This window comes from Phocoena phocoena, chromosome 8 (assembly GCF_963924675.1).
Source record: "Phocoena phocoena chromosome 8, mPhoPho1.1, whole genome shotgun sequence".
Taxonomy (NCBI): Eukaryota; Metazoa; Chordata; class Mammalia; order Artiodactyla; family Phocoenidae; genus Phocoena; species Phocoena phocoena.
The window spans coordinates 60,095,372-60,119,789 of NC_089226.1; the positions used below are offsets into that span (position 1 = coordinate 60,095,372).

The following is a 24,418-nucleotide window of genomic DNA, read 5'->3' on the forward strand; positions in this document are numbered from 1 at the left end:
TAGAACATTAACGTTTTTCTAAAAACTGTACAAAAAGGTATACTCAGAGAAGTAAAGCTCCCTCCTGTGTCCCTTTCAACTTTTTTCTGCTCTCCTTAGTAAGCCCTGACCCCTTGTAGATAACCAGTTTTGATTGTTTTCTGGTTTATTCTTCCTGTATTTCTTTGTATAAGGAAATATATGTGTGTTTTCTTATTTCTCCTTTTTCCTACATAAAAGCATACTATATATGCTCTTCTGAAGTTTGCTTTTTTTTACTTAACCATATTTCCTAAAATTCACTCGATATCATTTCACAGATATCTTCCTTATTTTTTACAGCTGCATAGTAACCCATTGTGTGTATGTGCTATATATCCTATGCTTGATTTCCATTATTTTACAATTACAAATAATGCTATGTGAATAACCTCTTGCACATACATTTGGGGATTGTGGGAGGTGCGTCTCTACAGTAAGGTTCTAGAAGTGGTATTGCTGGGTCAAAGGAGAAGTGTATGCCCTTGGTTAATATTGCAAATTTCTCCTCCATAGAAGTTGTGCCATTTTGCATTCCCACTAGTAATGTATGAAAGTGGCTGTTTTCTCACAGCCTTGTCAACATTGTATATTGCCAGGCTTTTGAATTTTTGCCAGTCTAATAGGTGAGATACAGTATTTTGGTATAGTTTTAGTTTGATTCTCTTATTATGACTGAAGTGAGCATCATTTCAAATGTTTAAGAGCCATTTTTTCTCCGTTTGTCAATTGCCTATTCATGTCTTTTGCCCATTTTTCTCTGGGACTTTTGGTCTTTGTTTTCCTCTTGATTTTTAAAAGTTCTTTGTATGTTAAGAATATTAGCTATTTATCTGTGATATATATTGCAGATATTTTCTCCCATTTTGGATTGATATGGTTTTAATACTTCTCATATAGTCCTAAATGTACAGCCAGGACTCAGAACCACTGGGATAGTTTGTGCAAATTGGAACTATTTTTTTTTAAAGGAGAATGGATAAGAGAGAAAGGGACAAGGGCTGAGGACTCAGCCTTGGGTGTCACCCATGACTTGGGATAGAAGAATGAACAGGAACCTGCAAAGGAGACAAAGGTTTAGGTATTGTGTATCATATAAATCAAGGTAGAAAAGAATCCAAAGGGGGCAGGATTGGTCAGCATCATTGGTTACTACAGCCATGGGCAGAGGAAGAAGAGGTTTCTGGGTGTGGGTGGTAATGAGGTCCATACCCTTACCTCCCAATACCACTTCATCCCTTCTCGTTCAGGCTGAGAGAAGATGCCCCGGATCTCTGTGAGTGATTTTGTTCAGCATTATTACCAGGGACTACAGGAGGCCTCTCCTGACAAACACATTGACACCTGACAAACACATAGCTCAGTTGCATAATAACTAGGGCATAATTATTCAGTCAGCAAATATTTATTAAATTCCCACTGAGTGCCAGGTACTGTTCTGGGCATGGGCTATCACAATAAACCCTCATTTTTAATGTGCTTCTCTCTCACCACTTTCTAAAAAGTTGGAGGTTTCCTTTACCCAAGTCCATCCATCTGGTTTGTCATGAAGCTTCAACTCTGAGACAGACTTGGTAAAGTCCTTAGAATTAATTAGGGAAAAGCACTTTTGAGAAACAGTGGAATCATTAGCACCAGCAAGAAGCTCTGGGTTGAAAATGGTCCTCTTGGTATAGATTTCAAGTCTATTCCCCGTCTTCTCCTTTTCCTAATCTCCCCACTACCCTTCCACTTATACTTTCAGTGACTATTGCCTGGTGACTGTGGTTGGGCATGAAGGAAGGAGTATTAACTGGAAGAGTCCGTTTGGCAGTGGCTCCTGGTTTTTTGTTTGTTTGTTTCAGATTTTTTTGGCAACAGTTTTATGAGGGAGATGAGTAATTCCTTTCAACCTTGATGGGGGGTTGAAAAGTAGACATCAGTGGTGAACAGTTCCTGTGCCCAGAACTGCAGCCTGTGGCATTTAATATCATAGTTAGGGCTTCCCTGGTGGCGCAGTGGTTGAGAGTTGGCCTGCTAATGCAGGGGACACGGGTTCGTGCCCCGGCCCGGGAAGATCCCACATGCCGCGGAGTGGCTAGGCCCGTGAGCCTCGGCCGCTGAGCCTGCGCTCCGCAACGGGAGAGGCCCGCATACCGCAAAAAAAAAAAAAAAAAAAAATATCATAGTTAAAGATACTTGCCTCTGTATTCCTGATTCTCTCCATTCTGGGAAGTGCAGTTAGCAAAACTATTTCATCGGTTTCTGTTTCTGTAGCTGTTCTCAAAGCCAGCTGTAAATAGGGCCTCCTGTCTTCCTTAAGGTCAGAGTGAAAGTCTGTATATTTGAGTGTACTTCATTCCAGTTAGCCTGGCTCAGCCACCACTCTGACGTGCTGGTACTTCTCATTCAAGCAGAAGGATTTACTTAGCTTTGGGAATAGACATGTGAGTGGAAGCCTAAGCCATCTCTTGATAACCCCCTCTTCCCTGCTATGGACATTAGGCTGGGATTGGTCAACAGAAGCTTAAACATCTGGTCAGCTCAGTCCTTTGGGGTGGTTGGTATTTTATAGACAACCCATCAAGATTGATTGGCCTTGTAACTGAATTAGCCAGATGTGTGGGCATTGTGTGCCCTTTCCTCAGCCTCCTTCAGTGTTGTTAGATGGAAGCAGACATGCGATTAGCATGTTTGAAGATGGTGTGCTTTTAGCGCACGAACAAAAGCTGCTGCCTTCTGCAGAGACTGTGGCTCTGCCCCAGACGTCAGCAGTATAATTATGACTGCTAAATTCAGCCCAGACCCCAGGCTTGGCTGCCTTGGTCTCAGCTGTCATTTGCAGGAAGGGGAGGAGGGGCACTGAAGCCTGGGGACCCAGGCTCTTATTATAGTTCACTTTGAACTCTGCTTTATCCAGAGTCTCTCCCTCCTTACTGACAATTGCTCCCAGCTGCTTTCTGGTCACAGAGCCTGCTGCCACTTCTGAGCATAGTCTGTGCTGGATTGTAGGGAGCACAGGGGCTGGCCTACTGAAAGCCCACAACATACAGGAAACTTGCCCCAAATGAAAATGAACTAAGGATCCCCATACTTCCAACGTATATGTCACATGCTATTCAGAGCATTATCCCTCATCTAGAAAACCCCTACCTGAGGTTTGCCTTGAACAGAAATCTTTGGCAGGAGTTTTTGCTTTTGCCCTTTTCCTCACCTAACTCTGTACGTGAAATATTCGATATGTTTGAACGTTCATTTCCATGCTTTTGTATCACCTCTTTTCTAACCAGACCAGCCTGCATATTTGCCTTCCTTAGAACACATCAGGCATTTTCATGTCTCTAGTAGCTCTGCTGATGCTTCATATTCTGTAGACATCTCATGCTCAATGTATCCAAACCCAGCCCTCCTCATACTTTCTTCTGTATTCCCTAGTTGGTGAATGGCATCATCATTACTGGTCACCCAAACAAGAAAGTGTTTATAAGTGTCTGATGACTTCACCCTCACTTTCCACCAAGCCCATCTTTCTTAGAGTTTTCTCTCAAGTTTATCCTCTCTCCTCTGTCCCCACTATCCTAGTTCAGACTTCATCACTCTCACCTGGACTATTGTAAGAGACTTTTTTTTTTTTTTAAACATCTTTATTGGGGTATAATTGCTTTACTGTAAGAGACTTTTTGTTGGTCTCCCTACCTCTAGGCTCCTTTCCAAACCTTTACCCTGCAAAACCCTACCACTCCCCTGTTTTGAAACCTTCAGTAATTTCTAGTGCTTGGGAGTTAAGCTCACATGCCTAACCCAGCCTGCAAGTCTCTCTGCAGTCCACCAGGAATCTTCTACCACCCTATCTCCAAGAGGGGCAGGGGACAGTTGTTTGCTTCAGGATTGGGACCAGAGCTTGATAGGCTTACCAGGGGCATGCCTGCAGCCAGGTGGGCCTGGGGACACAGGAACTGTCTCTGCCATAGGCCCACTCAACTACTCATTCCCTAGCATGGAGTCTTTCCTGCCTCCAAACCTTTGCTCATTCACTTTTCTGTGCCTGGGATGCCCTTTCCCCACTTCACCACCTATCAAACCCCTACTTAGCCTTCAAGAGCCAACTCATTTATGTCTCTTCTTGTCACTTTTCCTGGTTTGCCTACCGGAAGTGAATCACTTCTCACTCTGTTACCCCACAGCAATTTTAGGAAGCTTATTTTTGGCCGAGCCGTGTGGCATGTGGGGTCTTAGTTCCCCAACCACGGATTGAACCCCTGCCCGCTGCATTGGAAACACGGAGCCCCTACTGCTGGACCACCAGGGAATTCCCTAGGAAGCTGTTTTATTGCTTTAAAGATTACAACTGAAGTTTGAAAAAACAGAGCTTAGCATGTGTCTCATATATCCTCTTCCTTCTGTTTATCTGATTCTGCTGCCAGTAGCCCTGAGTAGGTCTCTAACCTGTGGAAGGCCACTCAGTCTCCCTTCCATCTGCTAAAGAGTTGGGGTGGCTGGCTCCCTCCTCGACACCTCCATCTCTACACATACACCATTAGTGAGAAATATTACAGGAAGGAATGCTTAATAATGGTAATTGTAGTAAAAATAACAATAGCTGTCATTTATTGAGTTCTTACTTTGTACCAAGCTCTAGACTAAGGCTTTTCTCTCTTTCAGTACTTAAAATATCTTTGCAAGTTTAATACTCTTATTACCTACATTTTCCATATGCATACTCAAAGGCGTTAGGCTGCTAAGTAACTTGCCCAAGCTCCACCACTAGTAAGTGGCAGAGCCACTGTGGTATCTGTGATTATGATCTCAAGAGCAGAGCTCCAGTTATGTTCCTGGAGAGTATACAGGGTTCAGCATAAAATAGGTGCTCTGGAATGTTGGTTGGTTGATCACATGAATGAATGGATCAGTGTTCTTCCCATTGAACTTGTCTTCAGGCTTTTAGAGACTGGCTGAGCATCTGTAGCTTATGCCAAGAAGTATGGATTTTGTCTCATTTCCTAATGCCCAGCTATACACAGACGTGTTCCCTCCCATTCAGTAACAAACTGCCTGGAACTCTTTCCTGGCTCATATTTACAAGAGAATGTGATAAATTCAGTATTGATCCCTCCTGTTCCACTGTAAATTTTGCAAAAGATGATTAAATAGAGAAATAGAGTCTTCAGGCATTGTGGCTCAATATGTTGTGGAGTGGCGTATCGACCTCCTCCATCCAAAGGCAGCCAGTGCCTAGCCCTGCTGCCCCAGACCAGTAATTAAAATCCTGGGAGACTGGGATTTAAAATCCAATCATATCCCTGAATCAAGCCTTCTAGCCTCCCCATGTGATGAGTGCAATAAGGTAACAGCAGGAGCATGTTTATGTCTGTGCTGAAGCAGTCCCCATAGGGTGGGTAAGAAATGGAGAGTTGGGTAGCCCTGCTAGCTAAATCACTTTGCCCTGACACCACAGCCACTTGTAAGACAATCTGTAGATACATAAACAAGTCCCAGCCAAAGACCAATTTGGACTGTAAGAGCAAAATACCATGCACAAAAATTCACAAATTGTGCCTCAGTGTACACTTCTGTTCCCACAGCCAGTAGTTGGTTTACACAAATGATTTGGACTTGATTAAACTATGACCTTTAGTAACCAAATGTGTGTTTGAATTTCCATAGGAACTCTTTGAATTAACCTGAGCTGAAGTCAGCCTTCCCTGTCCTGAGGCCTGTAATCAAGGCATAAGATACTATTGAAATAAACTTGTCCATCTGCTTTCAGCAGGATCAGGAGCTCCCTGAGAGCAAGGACAGTGTCTTCTTATTCACCTTTCTGTCCCTGGCACCTGGCATGGTGCCAGATGCATAGAAGGCTCTCCAAAGATATCTCTGAATGAATGAATAAATACAAATTAACAATCTTGAAAAAAAAAACCTCTGTAAACTGATGTGTAGATAGCAGACCTACCACATTGTTACCCATTCAGAGCTTGAACACTTCCAGTGCTGGGGAACTCATTTGTTCCTGAGGCTGCTCACATTCTGTCTTTGGATTTTCTGATGGTTAGAATTTTCTAATATTGAGCCAAAATCTGCTTCCAAGGGTCTTAATTTTACTGTTGGGTTCATGTAGAATAAATCTAATTCCTGTTCCACATGATGGCCCTTCGCATACCTGAAAATTCAGGCATGTTCTCCTGAGCTATCTTTCCTCCAGCCTAAACCTCCAGTTCCTTAAACCGTGTTTCTCACATGGCTTCTAAACCCTTTCTTATCTTGATCACTCATCCCAGAACAGTCTCCGCTTTGTCTGTCATCCAAAACCCATGACTTCCCATTTATCTCCATTAATTTTCATCTCATGTGTTTTAGCTCTTAATGTCCATCTTCCACACATGTATTTGGTACTCTTCCCACCCTAATCTGACATCCATAGATATGATGAACAGTCCATCCCCATGTCAGGGGTCAACATGCTGAACCAGGACCAAGCCTTTTTGCTGCCACTGGAAACTTGCTTTTTCTTCACCTCTGATCTGTCAGTCACTCTACCCTGCCGCTTGGGTCTGGTTAGTCCACCAGTCACTGACTAACCCTCCACACTGTAGTGACATGGAGCACACATTTCTCCATTGTGTCCTCAGTGTTGTCCTGAGACACCCCAGCACATGTCTGAAGAAGTCTACATATGCCCTAACTGTACCTGCTTAAGCAAACACATGTAATCCTGATGAAGAAAGGAAATGAGGACTGGGTTTCTGTGAACCCATCCTGATGCCTAGGGATCATCACCATTTCCTTTTCTAGGCCTTCACAAAGCATCCCTTTAGTAATGCATCTGCTTCTGGAGACAAGACACATATGGGTGTTAAGTGTGTGATCAGATAAGTACTCTAGGGCTTCAAAGGAGGAAGTTGTCCGTGTAGGCTGCAGTGGTCTGAGAAGGCTTCAAGGCAGGGGAGATGGAGCTGGTCTTTGCAGAATGTTGGGTCTGAGTGGTAGGCAAAGAGGCGTTTGACACACTGAAGAGAATGGTGAAAACCCAGTGTAGTCTAGTCCCTCTGGTCAGTGCTGGAACTGAAAGCTCATGGGGTAGGGCTTGAGGCAAGCAGAAAGAGCCCTGGACTGGAAGGCCTGGGTTCTAGCTTACACTCTCCCACTCATTCTCCATGACCTTGAGCTCTGACTTTCCCCTCTCCAGGCTTTCTCCAGTCTTTTTTCCCCTTATTTCTTATTATAGCACCTTCTGCTCTAAAGCTGGTACTCTTTTTCCATCTCCCCAGCTACACTGTGTATGGCTCCCTTGGAGTCGGGGGAGGGATTCATCATCCTCTTCTCATCCTGACACCACACTATATTGTCATTGTTTCTGTCTCTGTCTGTCTCCTACCAGTCTGGGTTCTCCCCCAGGGCAAGAACAAGTTTGATTCCACTGCGTGCCCAGCTCCTGGCCCAAAGTCAGTACTCAGTGAATTTTAATGATGGAGCCATGAGGCAGTAGCTCTCTGTTCCATGAATTTTAGAAATCCACTTCCCTGAAGGCAAGGGTTCCCAACCAGACTGTGTGTGTCAGAGAATTAGGACTTCCAAATGACATTCTGGGGGCCAGCTAGGACTTCTAAATGACCTATTTGGGGGCTCCCCTGTCATCCCAGACAGGGGAGCCCTGAATGGGAGGAAAAGGAGTTCCATTTCGTACCCTTCTACAAAGCTGTCTGTCCCAAACCTGCCTGTCCCAAACCTGCCTCTGGAGACCCGCCCCACCCCCATCTTGGTTTTGGATCATCTGAGCACATTGGAAGGGAAGAGGAAAGATGATTTTTAGCTCTTTTTGAGTCATCAGGCCTTTGGAAGGTAGCACTATGTGGTGGAAAACCAGACCTGTCTTCTTTTAAAAAAAATTTTTTTTATTATGGAAAATTTCAAACATATACAAAAGAGAAAAATAGTATAATAAGTCCCATGACTGTGGGCAGATTATTTCAGTTCTCCCCACTTCTGTTTTCTCAGTCTTTGTATGATGAAAACTGTATATAAAGGCCGTAACACCCAACAAATGTTAGCCAGTCTCCTTTCACCTTGCTCTTCCACTGGACTCAGTTATCTGTGAAATGGAAAAAAAATATACCTCTCCTGCTTTCTTCATCAAATTCTTATTAAGAATTAAATAGAAGGAAGTAGTGGCACAGGGTATGGCACATAATAAGAACTCAGTAAATGTTCTCGGTTACCAGGGAGGCTGATCTGCAGGTGCACATGTACGCGGGTGTATGGATTCTGTTGAGAATGCTCAGTGGTTGGTTTAGGGGAAAAGCTCAGGAACCTCAGCTCTGTTCCCAGTGCTGCTGTGCTGCCTGCAGCATTCTGGACAGGGCTCCTCTCTCTCACCTTCAGCCTCTGGGAACACACAGAAGAATCAGTCCATCTCTGACCTGAGGAGCTACACACAGACTAACTCTGAAGATTAAACAGAGATGGACCCCCAGAAAAGGGAGGAGTGGGAGGATAATAGGAGCCCATAGATGATGAGCATTGAGAACTGGAAGGGCGAGGAGGCTTCCCAGAGAAGGGCCCTTGAAAAGGGGGTAGGGTCTGGATAGTCAGGGAGACAAGGAGTGGGGTTCCAGGCATGAGGAGTGTCCCAGACAACAGTGTGGAGGTGAGTGAAGGTGAGTGTGGAGATGGGACAGGTGCACGGCATCTCTCATGTGGTCGTCCTGTCTCTCTTGGAGCGCTTCCTTGATGGGGAGCTCGCAGCCAAAAAGAATGGATAGCTCCACATTGATGTCTCTGATCATGGGAAAGATTTCCCTTATATTCAACAAAACCTTCTAATTGGAAATAGTAAACAGACTGTTAAAATAGTGAAAATCAGGATGAAGGTGCTAAAGGAGCCAGCAGTAAAAATGGAAAGGAAGAGTGAATGCAGAAGTTATTACAAAGAGCATTGTACAGCCAGTACAATCTTTCTCCCCACCAATAGTTTTCAGGCTTTTTATCTTATTTAGTTCAAACAGAAGCCCTAGAGGTAGGCAGGGCAGCAGTCATTACCACCAGAGAAATGAAGCAGGACCCCAGTCATACAACCAGGGAGTGGTGACCCCCATCCCCACTGGCTTCCAGGCTGTGTGCCCTTTTAGGGGGCAGGGAGCCAGCTGCAGTTAGGGGAAGGGGTGAATCATGGAAACTGCAGTGGTGGTAGATCTGGGTCACTAGAAGGCCCCAATGGCTGATAGAACTGTGGGGGGTGGGAAGGAGTGGGTGAGCATGTCAATATTATTGATAATATAGCCTCACACATTTGTATAGGACAGTTACTGGTTTTTTTTAAAGCTGTCTCATACGCATCATCTTCTTAGATAGTCACAGAGTTAGCAGAGGGCCAGAACAGAGTGGTGTCAAGGGAGGAGGGAGTAACGTGCCTCCTCCCCTCCCCATAGGCTTGCTGTCAGCACAGAGAAGATCTGAATCCCATCTCCCACTCTGACTTTAGCACTCTCACCAGGAAGGGCAAGTGGGCCTCTCTCTCCAACCACTTCCTCCCCACTTCCCACCCACAGAGCACTGAGGGTGTCAGAGCCTGACCTGACCTGATCTGTCACCGAGACAAAGAGGTGTCTAGAACCAGCAAAGAGACTGGGGGCTTTGGCCCGCAGGAGCAAAGAACATGGTCACACACTTGCTGTGAGAAGGGCTTTTCTGGGTCAGGAAGAACAGCCATGTTGTGTGTGCCCTCAGAAGATAGCACATGGAAAGAAGTCCGTTCATTTGGTAAATCTCATTGAACACCTGTTCTGTGCCGGGCCCTGTGCTGGGTAGTCAGGATATAGCAGTGGATCAGCCATGGTCCCTGACTTCTGAGGGTTCTCAGTCTTGGATGGAGACAGACTGTTTTAACACAGGGATCAGTGTAATAAGATAGAAGCAGATGGGCCTGTGGGAGCACAAAGGATGGTACCAAGCCTGGGGTGGTAGGGAAACAAGGAAGATTTCCTGGAGAAGAAGCCTGAACTGAGTCTTAAAAGATGAACAGGTGTTTACAGGAAGTCCAAGGTGGGAGTGGGGTTGGAGAGAGAGGTTGGGGCTCATGTGAAAAGAATCTGCCCTCAGTTTAGTGGCGGGAACCCCTTGGTAGGCCATGAGCTTGGGACTGGGTTCTGGGCATGTTCAGGGAAGCCAGAATGACCCACCTGTTTCAAATGTAGTAGAGGGGAGTCTCTTCTTAAGGAATTGGAAGAGCTCATCATTAAGGTCTTTTTCCACTCAGAAAGCCTATGATTATGTCAAACCTAAAGCAGGTGCTGTACCAGAGAAGAGCAGCAGGCTCCCTGAGCCCCCGTGGGCCAGGCCTCCTCTCCCATGAATACCATTTCCACTGCCTTATCCTGCCCTGGGTGTTGAGACCCAAGCCTGTCACTGGCACCAGCCAGGACCGGCCCAGGACCATCCACCCCCATCCTACTTTCCTGGCCCGAGCCCTATTGACAGATCCCCCAGAATCTGAAGGAATTCAAGACAAATGGTTAAGAGGATGGAGTTAATAAAATTTGAAAAATTGAGGCCTGTCACTCCACTAAACTTTTTTCAATACCACTGACAGAAACATATTTCCCCAATGAGTGACCTTCCACAGCTGTAGGGGGCAGGCGCAGCCGCAGCAGTGCTGCCAGGGAGCCAGTCTGCTGTTTATCACATATTATAAGCTGGGACACACTAATCTGAAGCAGGGAGAGGAGGGGAGGGGTCCTGCACTATACTGCCTGGGGTGCTCCAGGTGTTGGCCTGAGCCCCAGACAGCCAGTGGGAGGTGACGGATGGCCTGCGATTAGCGCTCCCCACCTCCGCCCAGCCCTCTGACTTACTTCCAGAAGCCTGACCCTCTAGACCAGCTGCTTGGCCCGGAGGGGCCCTGGGTGGGAGGCAAGGAGAGGTCAGGCCAGGGCATGGGCCATCCTGATGCCCCGGGAGAGGGCAGGCGGGTGAGGCCCAATGTGGTTATTTATTGGAGTGTAATGGTTTGTGGCCGTTGGTCGTGGAGGTGAAATCGATCAGTTGTAGAAGTCAGGTTCTATCAATTATTACAGCAATTAGTCAAGCCAGAGCATCAGAGCGAGGGTGCAGGGGCTGGGGGACTAATATTAGATGGACATTATCCATGATGCCCTTGCCTCAGCCTTCCTAAAGTGGGAGCAGCCGTGCTGCCCTGAGGCTCCAGAACCTTGGGGAGCCTGGCTGGCTTTCCCGCTCGGGGTGGCTGGGGTGGGGCCTAGCTGAGAGCCTCCTGGGCTGGTGACAGGCCCAGCCCTGCTTTAAAAGGCATCCCTGTGCTGGCTGGCCCCGGTGCAGAGATGCCCTACCTATCCCCATCCCATCCTTTATGAGAAATGACATGACTCCTACTAGAAACTACTCAGTGGCCAATGTTTATGGCACACATTTTTCATTCTGTAAGCAAATATAGATCACTGACAGCACTTGTTTGAAGCTTCTAATCTCACCATCTGGTCTTCCACTATCTTCTTCTCTCACCTCTCTTCCTCTCCCCCTCCCCGTCTCTCTCCCAATTTTTTTTTCCTCTCTTAACCATTTATCTTTTCTCTTTGTTCTTCTCTTCTTTCCCTTCCAGAGGTCTCTCCCTCATCCCCCTTCCACTCTAGCCCATATTTAGTGACAGAGCTCCCCCTGAGGCTACCTGAGAAAGGAGAGGCCTTTCCACTGCATGACTGTAGCTCTCTTTCGGCCCTCCCTAACTGTGGTCCAGGAGCTTTGGGAAAGGGGAGGATGATGTCTGCCACTGCCCGTCGAGTCCTCAGTGCTGAGCACCAGAGAGAACAGGGCTAGGCTGGGAAAACTGGGCCAGGCGAACAAGCCACTTAGCGCTGTGTTCCTTCCTGAGCCTCCACAGTCCTGCTGTCCCTCCTTTGGCGCACTGATCACACTTGTCCTGAGTTGTAGTTGCATGGTCACCTCTGGCCCCCGTTAGCTTCTGGAGAGCTGGAATTGTGCCTAGACTCGAACTCTAGATGGCACCTAATCTTTTTTTTTTTTTTTTTTTTTTTTTGTCTGCGTTGGGTCTTCGTTGCTGAGCGCGGGCTTTCTCTAGTTGCAGCGAGCGGGGGCTACTCTGTTGCAGTGCACAGGCTCCTCATTGCGGTGTCTTCCCTTGTTGCGGAGCACGGGCTCTAGGCGTGCGGGCTTCAGTAGTTGTGGATTGCAGACTTTAGAGTGCAGGCTCAGTAGTTGTGGTGCACGGGCTTAGTTACTCCACAGCATGTGGGATCTTCCCAGACCAGGGATCGAACCCGTGTCCCCTGCATTGGCAGGCAGATTCTTATCCACCGCGCCACCAGGGAAGCCCGACCTCATCTTAAAGACAGGAAGAGGAGCCTGCAGAAGAGAGAAGGAACAGTCACAGGGTGTGAGGAAAACCTGAAAAGTGGTTTTTAGAACTCAAAGGAGAGAGTGGCCAAGGTATCAGTTTCTACAGAGTAGTCAAGAAATGTAAAAAAGAAAACTCTTCATTGGCTTTGGCAGTCCCCCATCTTCCTATATACAGGGCCCTGATACACAGTGCCCAGTAAGCACCAACAGAATTGAAAGAAAAAATGAGGCTCCAACTGAGCATCTGAGGACTTGCCTGCTAGTTAGGAAGAACCCAGGCACCCTCCTTATTAGGAAGGTTGTATTTTATCCTGTAAACAGTAAAAAACCACAGAATGATTTTTCACCAGTGGTGTGTCATGGCTGCCCTGGTGGGAGTGTGGAGAACTGTAGTCAACCAGGGTTCGACTCCTGCTCCAAACAAATGACTTTGTGACCTTGGCTAGTTGTCTCACTCCTCTGAGCCCAGTTTCCATGTCTGTAGCATGGTAATTTAATTCCTGCCCCTCAGGATGGTTGTAAGGATTTAATGATATAACGTATATAAAGTACAGAGCACCGTGCCTAGCACATAGTAAGTAAATACCAGTGGCTATTATTCTTATTATCATCACCACTTCTAGATATATACCCGAGACATGAAAACATACGTCCATGCAAAGACTTGTACACAGATGTTTGTAGCAGCATATTCATAATAGCCAAAAGAGGGGAACAACTCAAATGTTCATCAGCTGGTGAATAGGTAAACAAAATGGGGTACGTCCATAGAATGGAATATTATTCAACCATAAAAGAAAGAAGTACGTGCTATATTCCTACATTCATGTTGTAGCATGAATGACATGTGCTGCAACATGGATGAACCTTGAAAACATGCTAAATTTAAAAAGCCAGACTGAAAAGACCACATGTTGTATGATGCCATTTATATGAAATGTCAAGTGTAGGCAAATACAGGAACAGAAAGTAGGCTAATGGTTGCTGGGGTTGAGGGGAATGAGGAGTGTCTCTGATAATGGTGACGGGGTTTCCTTTCAGGATGATGAAAGTGATCTGGAATTAGATAGTGGTGATGATGTATGATGTTGTAAGTGCATTTAAAACCACTGAATTGTATATTTATTTTTTTGAATTGTATACTTTAAATGGTATGTGAATTATATTATAGTAAAGATTATTTATATTAATATTTTATACCAGATTTCTATTAGAAAATAGGATCATGTATAAAAGTATTAATTTTTCTTATTGACAGTAAGTTTCCTTGGCCTGGATCATACTTTCTGCTCTCTGTTCCTTTCCCCTCGTCCTCCCACACCTCTTCTCTGCAGCCCAGGCAAACAGCCACTTGTAAATGCTTAATGAATGTTTGCCATTGTCGGTAAGTTTATAGTCCTTTAAGAAGCAGAGAGTTGGGCTTCCCTGGTGGCTCAGTGGTTGAGAGTCCGCCTGCTGATGCAGGGGACACGAGTTCGTGCCCTGGTCTGGGAAGATCCCACATGCCGCGGAGCGGCTGGGCCCGTGAGCCATGGCCGCTGAGCCTGCGCATCCAGAGCCTGTGCTCCGCAACTGGAGAGGCCACAACAGTGAGAGGCCCGCATACCGCAAAAAAAAAAAAAAAAAAAAAAAAAAAAAAGAGAGTTTCAATAGGAATGATTTTATATCATGATATAAATGTTTCCTCAGCCTGGGATTGAGAAACACTGATTTTTACTGTCCATCAACAAACAGTGGCTGGACATCCCCCCGAGCCAGGCCTCATGGTGACACGGCCTTACCTGTTTAGTTAGTGTCCCCAGCCAACTTATTATATCCTGTGGCAGGGACTGTGTCTTAACCCTTCTTTACTTCTAGACAACACTTCCCTAGCAAAAAAGAAGATCAAGGAGTACTAGTTGACCACTACCTTAATGTTCCATTTAACACATAGTTCTTAAGAGAAGTGCTTTTAGAGCAGGGCCAGATCTGAGTCTTCCATGTTCCCAGGCCCCACTCATTCAAGATTTGGCAAATTGAATGGAATGGACAGTTTTTGAAGAGGAGAGTGAGGTTCTCAGACCTAGGCTTTGGGAAGGAGATTCTGATAGCATGGGGGTTAGAGTAGCCTTTCCTCCACGACTGCCTGTCCACAAGGCTTTGCACCAAGTGGACACTTTATTCAGGGCTCATCAGCTGCCGGCACTTGAAAGTGAGAGAAGGTAGATGCATGGCCCCCAGCAAGCCTCTTCTTTTTGTTATACTTAAAGTTCTTTGTCTTCAAATCATAGGAACCAATGATTGGAGGAAATGCCTGCCTGAGTGCACAAACTCACCAACAAGTAGCACCGGTGAGGGCTGGCACAGCCAGGTTGCTGATGATGACCAGAGGACTCAGCTGACTCTGGTAGGCAGGAAGTGTCCAGAAGGAAGAGAGCATTGAAGGAGAGGGAGAGGCAGAGAGTAGAAAGAAGGGGGCCTTTTCATTGTTACTTCGTATATTCTGTGCTTTAGATTTTTATATGATTTTGATGAATGAATATTCATCTGTGTACAAACAGATTTGATAATGCGGGCATTTTAATGAATAACGCATTGGTGTTGGGGTGTATTAATCTATGTGCGTGTTTGGTGTTATTTTTTAGCATGTTTGGCTGTGTGTATTTTTGTATGCACAGCACACCTGTGTGTGTGTATAGCATATCTGTGTGGGTGGCACCTCTCTGCGTGGGTGGTGTGTTTCTGCACGTGTGCATGCCCATGTAGGAACCTCAGTACCCTGACCTCTGTGTCAGAGAGGACTGAGAACTCCTCTCTCAGAGTAGCTTAACATGTATTTCAATCTGTTAGGTTTCTGTTGCTCCATATTTCTGTGAGCATTCCTTACACTGAAATCAAGGCACAAGCCACCTCTGAGGGAGGGCCGAGAGCCCACTGATCACTCATAGAGGCTCTATTTCTCCTTCTCCTCCTGCCAGGAGCTAACCCCCTGCAGAGGAATGAAATGGGACATACACCCTTGGATTATGCTCGAGAAGGGGAGGTGATGAAGCTTTTAAGGACTTCTGAGGCCAAGGTAAGTCTCAAAGAAAGGAGAAGGCCTGTGGGCACTCCATGCTGCATTTGGTCTTTCACTCATTAAATTATGTCAAGTTCCACACCAAGGGCCACTTCTCCTTAGGGGATTATTGTCTATTTAAATTGAAATCCAACCCCCACTCTGATCAAGAATAGGAAGCCACCCCTCTTCCTGACCAGGAAGAGGCCTGGGCCACTTCTGGCTTCTGAGGACTTTCAAATTCAGTTTTTGAGGTAATGGACCTTCCAGCTCCTTTTCATAGGAGGAAGAACAGCAAGACATAAATCTCAGCCTAAGTACTATTTCCTCAGGCCTCATGTATTCTTTAGCCTCATCAAGTAATCCTTTCCCATCATCACTCCTTCTAGAGCTATTCCCTGACCTCTTCCCTCCACACACACTCCAGAGAGCCTTGTGTGGAATCTGAGCCAAAACAATCTCCATCTTCATTTGATCTTCTCAACCAGACTTTTGAACCTTCTGAAAACAGGCTGCCTTCTGCTCCTCTCAGCTACCCAATTATATCTCAGAAAGTGCTTGGCAGAATCCAAGAACTAGAATCACAAATCTCAGAGCTGGCAGGAACCTGAGAAGTCATCAAGTCCGGTGATGGGAAATCTTATCGAAGTCTAAACAAATAAGTCAGAGGAAAATAGAGCTGTTCTTGTTGAAGGAGAGGTGGCCCAGTGCCCCGCCCACCAGACTGTCCCTACCCCCCAGGTAACCTCCCTGAAGGCTGTGCTGTGGGCACACATTTTAAATCTCTGAAACCTAAATCAAATGACTTCTTTTCCTCCTGGGGAGACTGGACCCCAGGGATGTGGTGTGACTTGCATTTGGTCCCAGAGTGAGTTACTGTCAAAACCGTAACTAAGACTTGGACAGGAGGTCATATAGTAGGTTCACTGGCAGGACTGGAACTGGAAGGCTTGGTTTCTGACTCTCAGTCTTGAGCTCTTTCCAGCATCATGGAGTCTCTCATTGGCAAACTGGCCGAAGTGCTTTGAGATGATTAAGAGTGACAGGTCCCACCTAGTGGCACATATTCTTTGTGTCTTGAGTAAGAGCACTTAGGTCACCGGACTAAGACAGACAAGACAGGGGTTGTGATCCCAGCTCCCCCACTCACTGACTGGGTGACCTCGGGTGAGCGCTTCCCCTCTTGAAGATCAGTTTACCTTTGTGAAAACATTGTGACTAAGTGGTTTCTAAGGTTCCATTCAAAATACCATTGTCTGTGTAGCAGTCAGGATAAACTAGGTCATGATATTGTAACAACCCAAAATTTCGGAGGCTTAAAACAGCAAAGATTCATTTTTACCTCATGCTACACATGAAGGTCAGCAGAGGGGGTTTGTGCTCATCCTAGATCCTCAGGGACCTGACTGGCAGAGCAGCCACCCTCTGAAATACTGCTGCTCGCTTACAGAGAGGAGAGAGTGCTCTGAAGGACCTTGCATCTGCAGCTAACTGCTCAGCCTTGAAGTAGGACCCTTTACTTCCACTCACAACTCACTGGAACTAATCCCATGTTCCTGTCCTGTAGTTGGGTCAGCTTCCCCCATGCCATAAGGAAATCCCTGAGCACTGTTTCAAGTCACTTCAGGGACTGCCTCCCCATCATTATCTCCCTTTTCAGGCCAAACCACTGTCCCCTGAGAGCAAGCGCTGCACTTGGCCAAAAGTACCCATATTTGTCTGGTGGTGTGACATAGGGCAGGCCCTGGTCTAGTCATGTAAAGCAGGAGAACAGGCCACTTAGTGCCAGAGCGGGTGGAAGGGTTAGGACTGCAGAGGGACCCTTAACAAAATTTGGCTGCCCGAGAAATGGCCTGATGTCAGCCACATCAGTACAAAGCTGGTGTCCCGAGTGAATAAGTGGCAGTTGCGTCCTCTGTGCCAGTCAGATCCTTCTGGACCACAGAGGGCAATTGCAAATGCTACCTTCTGAGTAGACTGAGCTCTTAGAATCTGTGCAGAGGGGGGCAGTAAGGAGGCAAGCAGAACTGTGCCATGAGAAAAGGCCGAAGGCAATGGGGCGTCTGGCCCGGAAAGGAGAGACGCACGTAGACACAGGGATGACTGTGGGGGGATGGGAGGAGAGGAAATTAATTCAGTATTAGGACTAGGACAGAGCCAGGCCTAACGGATGGCTGCTGCAGGAGGAGCTCCCTCACAGAGCTGTGACCCCAGGCAGTGACTGCCTTTAGAGGCTAGAGGACCACTCAGAGCCAGCCCAGGGGTTTTGTCACCTCTCAGCTGGAAGACTTTCTCTGTCGTCACCTCTCTGCACTTGATCCCTTTACCCAGTCTGGATTTCCTCCTTCCGAAATGTTCACCTGTCTGCTGAGCACTTCCACTTGATTGCTCTGCAGTCCCCTCAAATTCTACCCACGTGAACCACCCTCACCTCTCCCTGGATGTCAGCAGCGTTGTCTTTCTCTTAGTTGCTCAGCATCTCCATGGTCACCCATTCTTTCCGCTCTGCTTTTTTCCTCCAAGCTGCAAAAAAATGCCTTTTCAAAAATGTGCAGAAGAGTTTTGCGGAAGAGTTTCAGGGGAAGAACACTGCTTTAGACTGGGTTCTGTCTCCCTCTGCCAGTAAGTAAGCAGCAGCTGCTCCTTTCTGAGTTCAGGCCCCATGTCAGTAACATAATGATTCAGGCCTGGAGGGTGCTGAGGCTCCAACCTGAGACCTCATCTCCTGGCTCTTTGTCTAGACATAGGTTACCACCACTCTGATCTTATCTTCCTCCCCTGCTTTCCATCCAGCATCCCCCTGCCACCCAGCTCAGCCTCTTCCACCTTCACCTACCTCTATAGTCAGTTATGGGCTCTTTATAGAAAATTTGTAATTATAAAAGTCATCTTTCCCATTATGGAAAATTTGGAGAGTAAAATGAAGAGAATTAAATAAGTCAGTCCATATTTATGAATGACATCTGTGTGCCAGGCTCTCAGCTAGATGGGAAGAAGACAGCTGGGTGAAACTCTCAAGGAGGTCCCAATCTGGTGAGGAGACAGGCAAGTAAAGCATGACACCACCAAGTCATCAGTCCCAGGGAAGGCCAGGGACAGGGACTATGGAAAGCCAAGGTGGCTTCTAATACTGCCTGGGAGATCAAGGAAGGCTTCCTGGAAGAGTTGTCAACTGAACTGAATCTCAGTTAAAAACGTTTTAGCCTGATAGCTTGACTACCTGTACATAACTGCTATTAATGTTTTTAATTATTTATAATAATTGTAGGTACCATTTATCAAGTGCATCTAGGTACTCTGCCAGGTGTTCTAATATATATTTTTTCTAATCCTGTAACAAAGCCATGAAGTGGCTCTTATTCCCCACATTTTACAAATGAGAAATCTGAAGCTGAAATAAAGCAGGTGACTTTAGAAAATCAAGCTATTATTAGTAACTATTGGGATAGGAATCAGAGATTTCTTCTTATGATACTACATTTGCCTTTTCTGGACCATATCTATATATATTTATATAAGTGGTCTTTTTTTTTTTAACCTGGTTAGTAGCCTACTGTATAAACCCCAGGGGTCTCAAGCTGGCAGCCATGTTTTATTTTGCCAACTTTTTTTTTTTAATGTGAGTATAATGCCTTAGAGTTTGGAGCGTGGACTCTCCAGCCACAGGCACCTATTTCCTATTGTATTATGTGCTTGCCTGTCAGACATTTGTACATTGTACTTGGTCCTGAAGGTGTTATGAGTTATGATCCTAGTTCCATATTTGGAATCTGCTTTTTTCACTTATTATTTCTTGATGATTTTCTCATTTTAGAATTATCCATAAGCCTAATTTTTAATTTTCTTCTGCCTTTTCAAATGTGTCACTCACTTATCTAAGAATCTCTGTCGGGCTTCCCTGGTGGCGCAGGGGTTGAGAGTCCGCCTGCCGATGCAGGGGACATGGGTTCGTGCCCCGGTCCGGGAAGATCCCACATGCCACGGAGCGGCTGGGCCTGTGAGCCATGGCCGCTGAGCCTGCGCGTCCGGAGCCTGTGCTCCCCAACGGGAGAGGCCACAACAGTGAGAGGCCCGCGTAACGCAAAAAAAAAAAAAAAAAAAAGAATCTCTGTCACCTTAGGTGGCTTAAATAAGTTTCTCCTCATGGCTGGTTTGCTCAGTTCTCTCAGCGTGCAGAAGCCCCCTTGGGCCCCCTGAGAAGATCCAGAGGTGGATGAAGCCCAGCTCCTGTCTCCTGAGCTGGCTGTTGGGAGAGGAAGATGGGGAGAGGCAGGCGCTCTTAGCTCTAATACGCACAGACTGACTTGTGCCTTAGGAGGGGTCCATACAGAGTTTGTGGGGGCCCCAGGAAAGCATGGATCACCTCCAGACAGAATAAGCAGGGCAGGCTTCATAGAGAAGATAACTGTGATCTCACTTTGAAGGATTTCACTAGCTGGAGAGTTTAATACTTAAAGCTTAGACCATTTCCACATCTTAACTAAGAGATGAAGGAGAGGTAGAAATCTATCTCTGTGCACACGATGGCAGATAAAACAAAAATATAGGGAGCTATTCCATGATGAATATTCAGCTGAGGGGGACGTGCTTGTGCCAGCCCGCATCTCCACTCCCAGATCCTCACTCCACCGAGACTCACGAGGAATTTATTGCTCATTTTAATCACATCCAGAGAATGAATTGGCAGGAATATTAGGCAGATAGGCCTATCATATATATCTTATTTGCATATCCCAGTGACAGAATCACAAGCACATTTCCTATCTCTGTATTTTTTCATTTGCTTCAGGGGTAGCTGGGGATGCAGTGCTCCCCTGAGCCCCTCATTCTGGGCTGCAAGCCTGGGTGCTCCCATAAGATCTGAAGGAAGCTATCAGGAGAGAACAGGTGAGGTATACAGGAGGGTAAGAGAGTTATGTTCCTCCTGGCTTAAGGTGAAGAGTTATCCCTTCCCTGCCTTGCCCAACCTGCTCCCTGCTTCACATCTCATTTCGAGAGCCACTGTGCCGCATGCCTGGCTCTGTGCTTGGCCCAGATGGCCCAGACAGCACCATCTGACCTTCGTTACAGGTTCTCCATGGGCCAAGAACAGCACTCCATGCTTTACGGGGACAGGCTTTTTCTTTCTTTTTCTTTTTGCTTCTTTTTTTTTTTTTTTTTTTTTTTTTTGTGGCTGCGTTGGGTCTTCATTGCTGCGCGCAGGCTTTCTCTAGTTGCGGTAAGCAGGGGCTACTCTTCATTGCGGTGCGCGGGCTTCTCATTACAGTGGCTTCTCTTGTTGCAGAGCACAGGCTCTAGGTGCACGAGCTTCAGTAGTTGTGGCACGTGGGCTCAGTAGTTGTGGCTCGCGGGCTCTAGAGCGCAGGTGCACATTGTGGCACACAGGGCTTAGTTGCTCTGCTGCATATGGGATCTTCCCGGACCAGGGCTCGAACCCGTGTCGCCTGCATTGGCAGGCGGATTCTTAACAACTGCGCCACCAGGGAAGTCCCTTCTTTTAACTTCTCAAAAACTGTTTGTTGAAACATATTTGTATAAAGTACGCATAAGTATACAGCTCACTGTATTTTTACAAGCTGAATATACCTGATCAAGAAATAGACTATTACAAGCACTCATTTGCATCATACTCCCCTCCAGTCACTACCTATCCCTAAGGGTAAGCATTGTCCTGATTTGTTTCACTTTTACTTTTACATAATTTCAAAGATAGTACAGCAAATTCCCATAAACCTTCACCCATAATACCAGTTGTTAACATTTTATTGCACTTGCTTTATTACTTATGTATATAAAAATATATATAAATAAATTATAAATAAATAAAAAAGTATTTACCCCTAAATACTTGTATGAATTTCCTAAAAAATAAAGGGCATTTTCTTATATAATCTCAGTACAATCCTTAAAATCAGAGCATTAATATTGATATTAACTAGTCTATAGATGTTATTCAGATTTCACCAGTTGTCCCAATAATTCTCTTTACAAGAAAATTCTGGATCTGAAGCTGGATTCAGTTTTCATGTCTCTTTGGTCTCCTTTATTTTTTAATTGTTTTAATTAATTTTTTTTTTTTTTTTTTTTTTTTTTTGGCTGTGTTGGGTCTTTGTTGCCGCACGTGGCTTTCTCTAGTTGCGGCGAGCAGGAGCTACTCTTCGTTGCGGTGCACGGGGCTTCTCATTGCGGTGGCTTCTCTTGCTGTGGAGCACGGGCTCTAGGTGCGCTAGCTACAGTAGTTGTGGCACACAGGCTCAGTAGTTTTGTGGTTCACGGGCTCTAGAGCACAGGCTCAGTAGTTGTGGCTCACGGGCTTCATTGCTCCGCGGCATGTGGGATCTTCCCGGACCAGGGCTCGAACTTGTGTCCCCTGCATTGGCAGGCAGATTCTTAACAACTGCGCCACCAGGGAAGCCCTGATCTCCTTTATTCTGGAACAGTTCCTCAGTCTGTCTTTCATGACCTTGACATTCTAACGAGTACAAGCTGGTTATTTTGTAGACCGTCCTCAATTTTGGTTTGTCTAATGTTTCCTTATGATTCAACTCAGATTATACATTTCTGGCAAGAACACCCTATGGTGTTTATTTTCAATAAATTCGTTAGGTAACCCCATGCTAAAAGTAGGAATATGAAATTTGTGTTTTAAGTCTCATCTTACTAAACAGGCTCTGAACTTCCTGAAGGCAAGAACAGGTCTTTTCTTATCTCCAGGGTGGAAAGTGCAGGCACTGGAGTTAGACACAAGGGTTAGTGTTCTGCCTTTATTACTTGCTACCAGTGGGACCCTGCTTTAATTACTTCATCTCTGGACAGTGAGGGAGGAGGAGATCCTCTGAACTCCACAGGGCTGTGAGACTTAGAACAGTTGGTTCTAAATCAAGCAAGACTCATCAGTCCATGTTCAAACTAGTGAGTGGAGGTTTGAGGAGTAACAGGATATTTTCACAGTCACTGAGTCCCACCCCACAAGGTACTTATTAATTACAAAGGGAAAAATGTTGGAGAAACTTAGCAGAGACCACCTTAACCAAGTGATCAAAATTAACATCCCCAGCCACAGGTACAGGAGCATCACGTGCCTCCTGATGTGATGGACTGAGGAGAACATAACCCATTTTCTCACCTTAGCCACTCCTTGCGCCTCTTAACCTTCTCTCACCACTGTTGTCTCTGGATCAACCCAGCTATTTGCAAAGGAATGACATGATCTGATTTACATGTTAAAAATATGGCTCTGGCAGCAAAAGGAGGATTGACTGGAGGAGAGGAGAATGGAATCTGGGATGCTGACATAGTTGTCCTCAAGTCTGATGGGACTGATGCCTGCTCTGTACCCAGCTTTCCTCTACAAGGATGTGGATTCTGATCTAGTTCAAGAGACTTTGAGTTCCCTTAGGTGCCCCTCTTGTCCCCCAGTCTCCTCTCCTGTCTGCTCTGTATTTCCCAGGCTCCTTTGTTGGACCCCTGGGCTCCTCTTGTCATCACCCCCCTTCTCAGGACTCTTTCCATCATCCCACACCCCTCCAGTCTCATCTGTTGCCCCATGGTCCCCTTTGTTGGCCTCTGCACCCAGTCTTCTCTGTCCCCCACAGCTTCAGGGCATGGTAGAAGCCCTGACTGTGATGTAAGTTGGGGTTGGATCAGGGAGTCAGGAGGATGGGGCATATCTGAGTGTGTGAGCAGCCAGTGGGCTCTGCCCTGACCTCCCACAAGAGACAAACTGCAGCTTGGCCTCTCTTCTCTTCCCTCCTCCATGCTTATCCTGTTCTTGTCCAGGGTCTCATTCTGCCTACCACCCCTACCCTAGCTCCTCTCTCAGTGAATGTACTACCAGGTTTATTATCAGACCTGTTCCTGAGGAATGCCCAACAGTAGGTGTGCTGCCATACCCCTTCTCCCTGTAACCCTCCTCCGCAGAGCCTCTCTGCCCAGCCACCCACTTCCTAGCGAGAGCCCAGCTAGGCTTCGCCTCAGCCTCCCAAGCCTTTCCTGTAAATGCACTCAGAGCCAGGAGGGGTGCCATATTAAATCAAGAATGATGGAAACCAGTGGCCATGATTATCCGGCCGAGATGAAGCATTGGGAGCTGGTTGCTACTGGCTCCAGGTGGGGGCTTCTGAAGCTAATTGCATGTGGCTTTTATTAAGAAGATGATCACTCCCCCGCTCTTGCTCTCCTGGGTAGCTTCTTGGGCCTCTCAGCCCAGTGCCCCCTACTTTGGCAGGCTGGGTCATCTAACCTGTCTTCTCCTCCAGTGGAATCCTGTCAAGGCAGGGCCTTGACCTCAGTCCCTGTAGCCTTCCTCCCCATTTCCTCAGAAAGCCGGGAACAGCAGTAGCCCACATTCGTAGACCCTTACCAAGTGCCTTCTCCCATCCTTCTCTCTCCTCTCCCCCAAATAGAATATATACAGACCAAGTGTTTTCCTTTCCTAGGTTCTTCCATTGGTTAGTTTTCCACAAGCCTGAACTCATAGCTCATGCCTTAAAAAGTCATTCATTCATTCAGCATATTTTTTAATATAAACTCTGTGCTAATAAGCATTAGGAAAAGAGCATGAAGCAGTAACCTTCTACCTGGTTTAATCCCATTGTCCTGTACATTTTTATCAAAAAGTCTGATCCAGTTTCAGAAGTTTCTCTGAGGAGATATACATAGGGCTTCAGGCTGGGAGGGAGTATGCTAGAATCAGGATGTGCTCAGATTTAAGCCATAGGTTGAATCTTTCCCAGTACCATCTAGAAAGCTCCTGAGAAACCAGCCAGATCACAGTGCAACCTGTCCCCCATGCTCACCCCCATAAAAGTCAAGAACCCTTTCCCATTGCCCAAGAAAATAATAGGAATACTAAGATAACCTAAAATCATGACAGTGAAGTCGAGTTATAGGAGGTAGAAATATGTCCCTGAAAAAGACTTAAGGAGGCCATGGTGGCCGTACCCAAACCAACAAAGTGGCGGGAAATGTCATGTTAGGCTTTGCCTGTAGCAAAGGAAAGAAGATATGTTTTGTGAG

General features: G+C 46.2%; 1 protein-coding gene across 2 annotated transcripts in view; it reads left to right on the forward strand.

Moving 5' to 3' along the window:
* Nucleotides 1-24,418, forward strand: part of CLPB (ClpB family mitochondrial disaggregase) — a 146,202-nt gene that overhangs the window by 91,057 nt on the left and 30,727 nt on the right. For both annotated transcript variants that reach the window (XM_065881658.1, XM_065881659.1), the window contains one exon: nucleotides 15,321-15,418. In XM_065881658.1, the coding sequence (XP_065737730.1) occupies nucleotides 15,321-15,418 (98 nt within the window). The remainder of the gene's footprint in view (nucleotides 1-15,320; nucleotides 15,419-24,418) is intronic.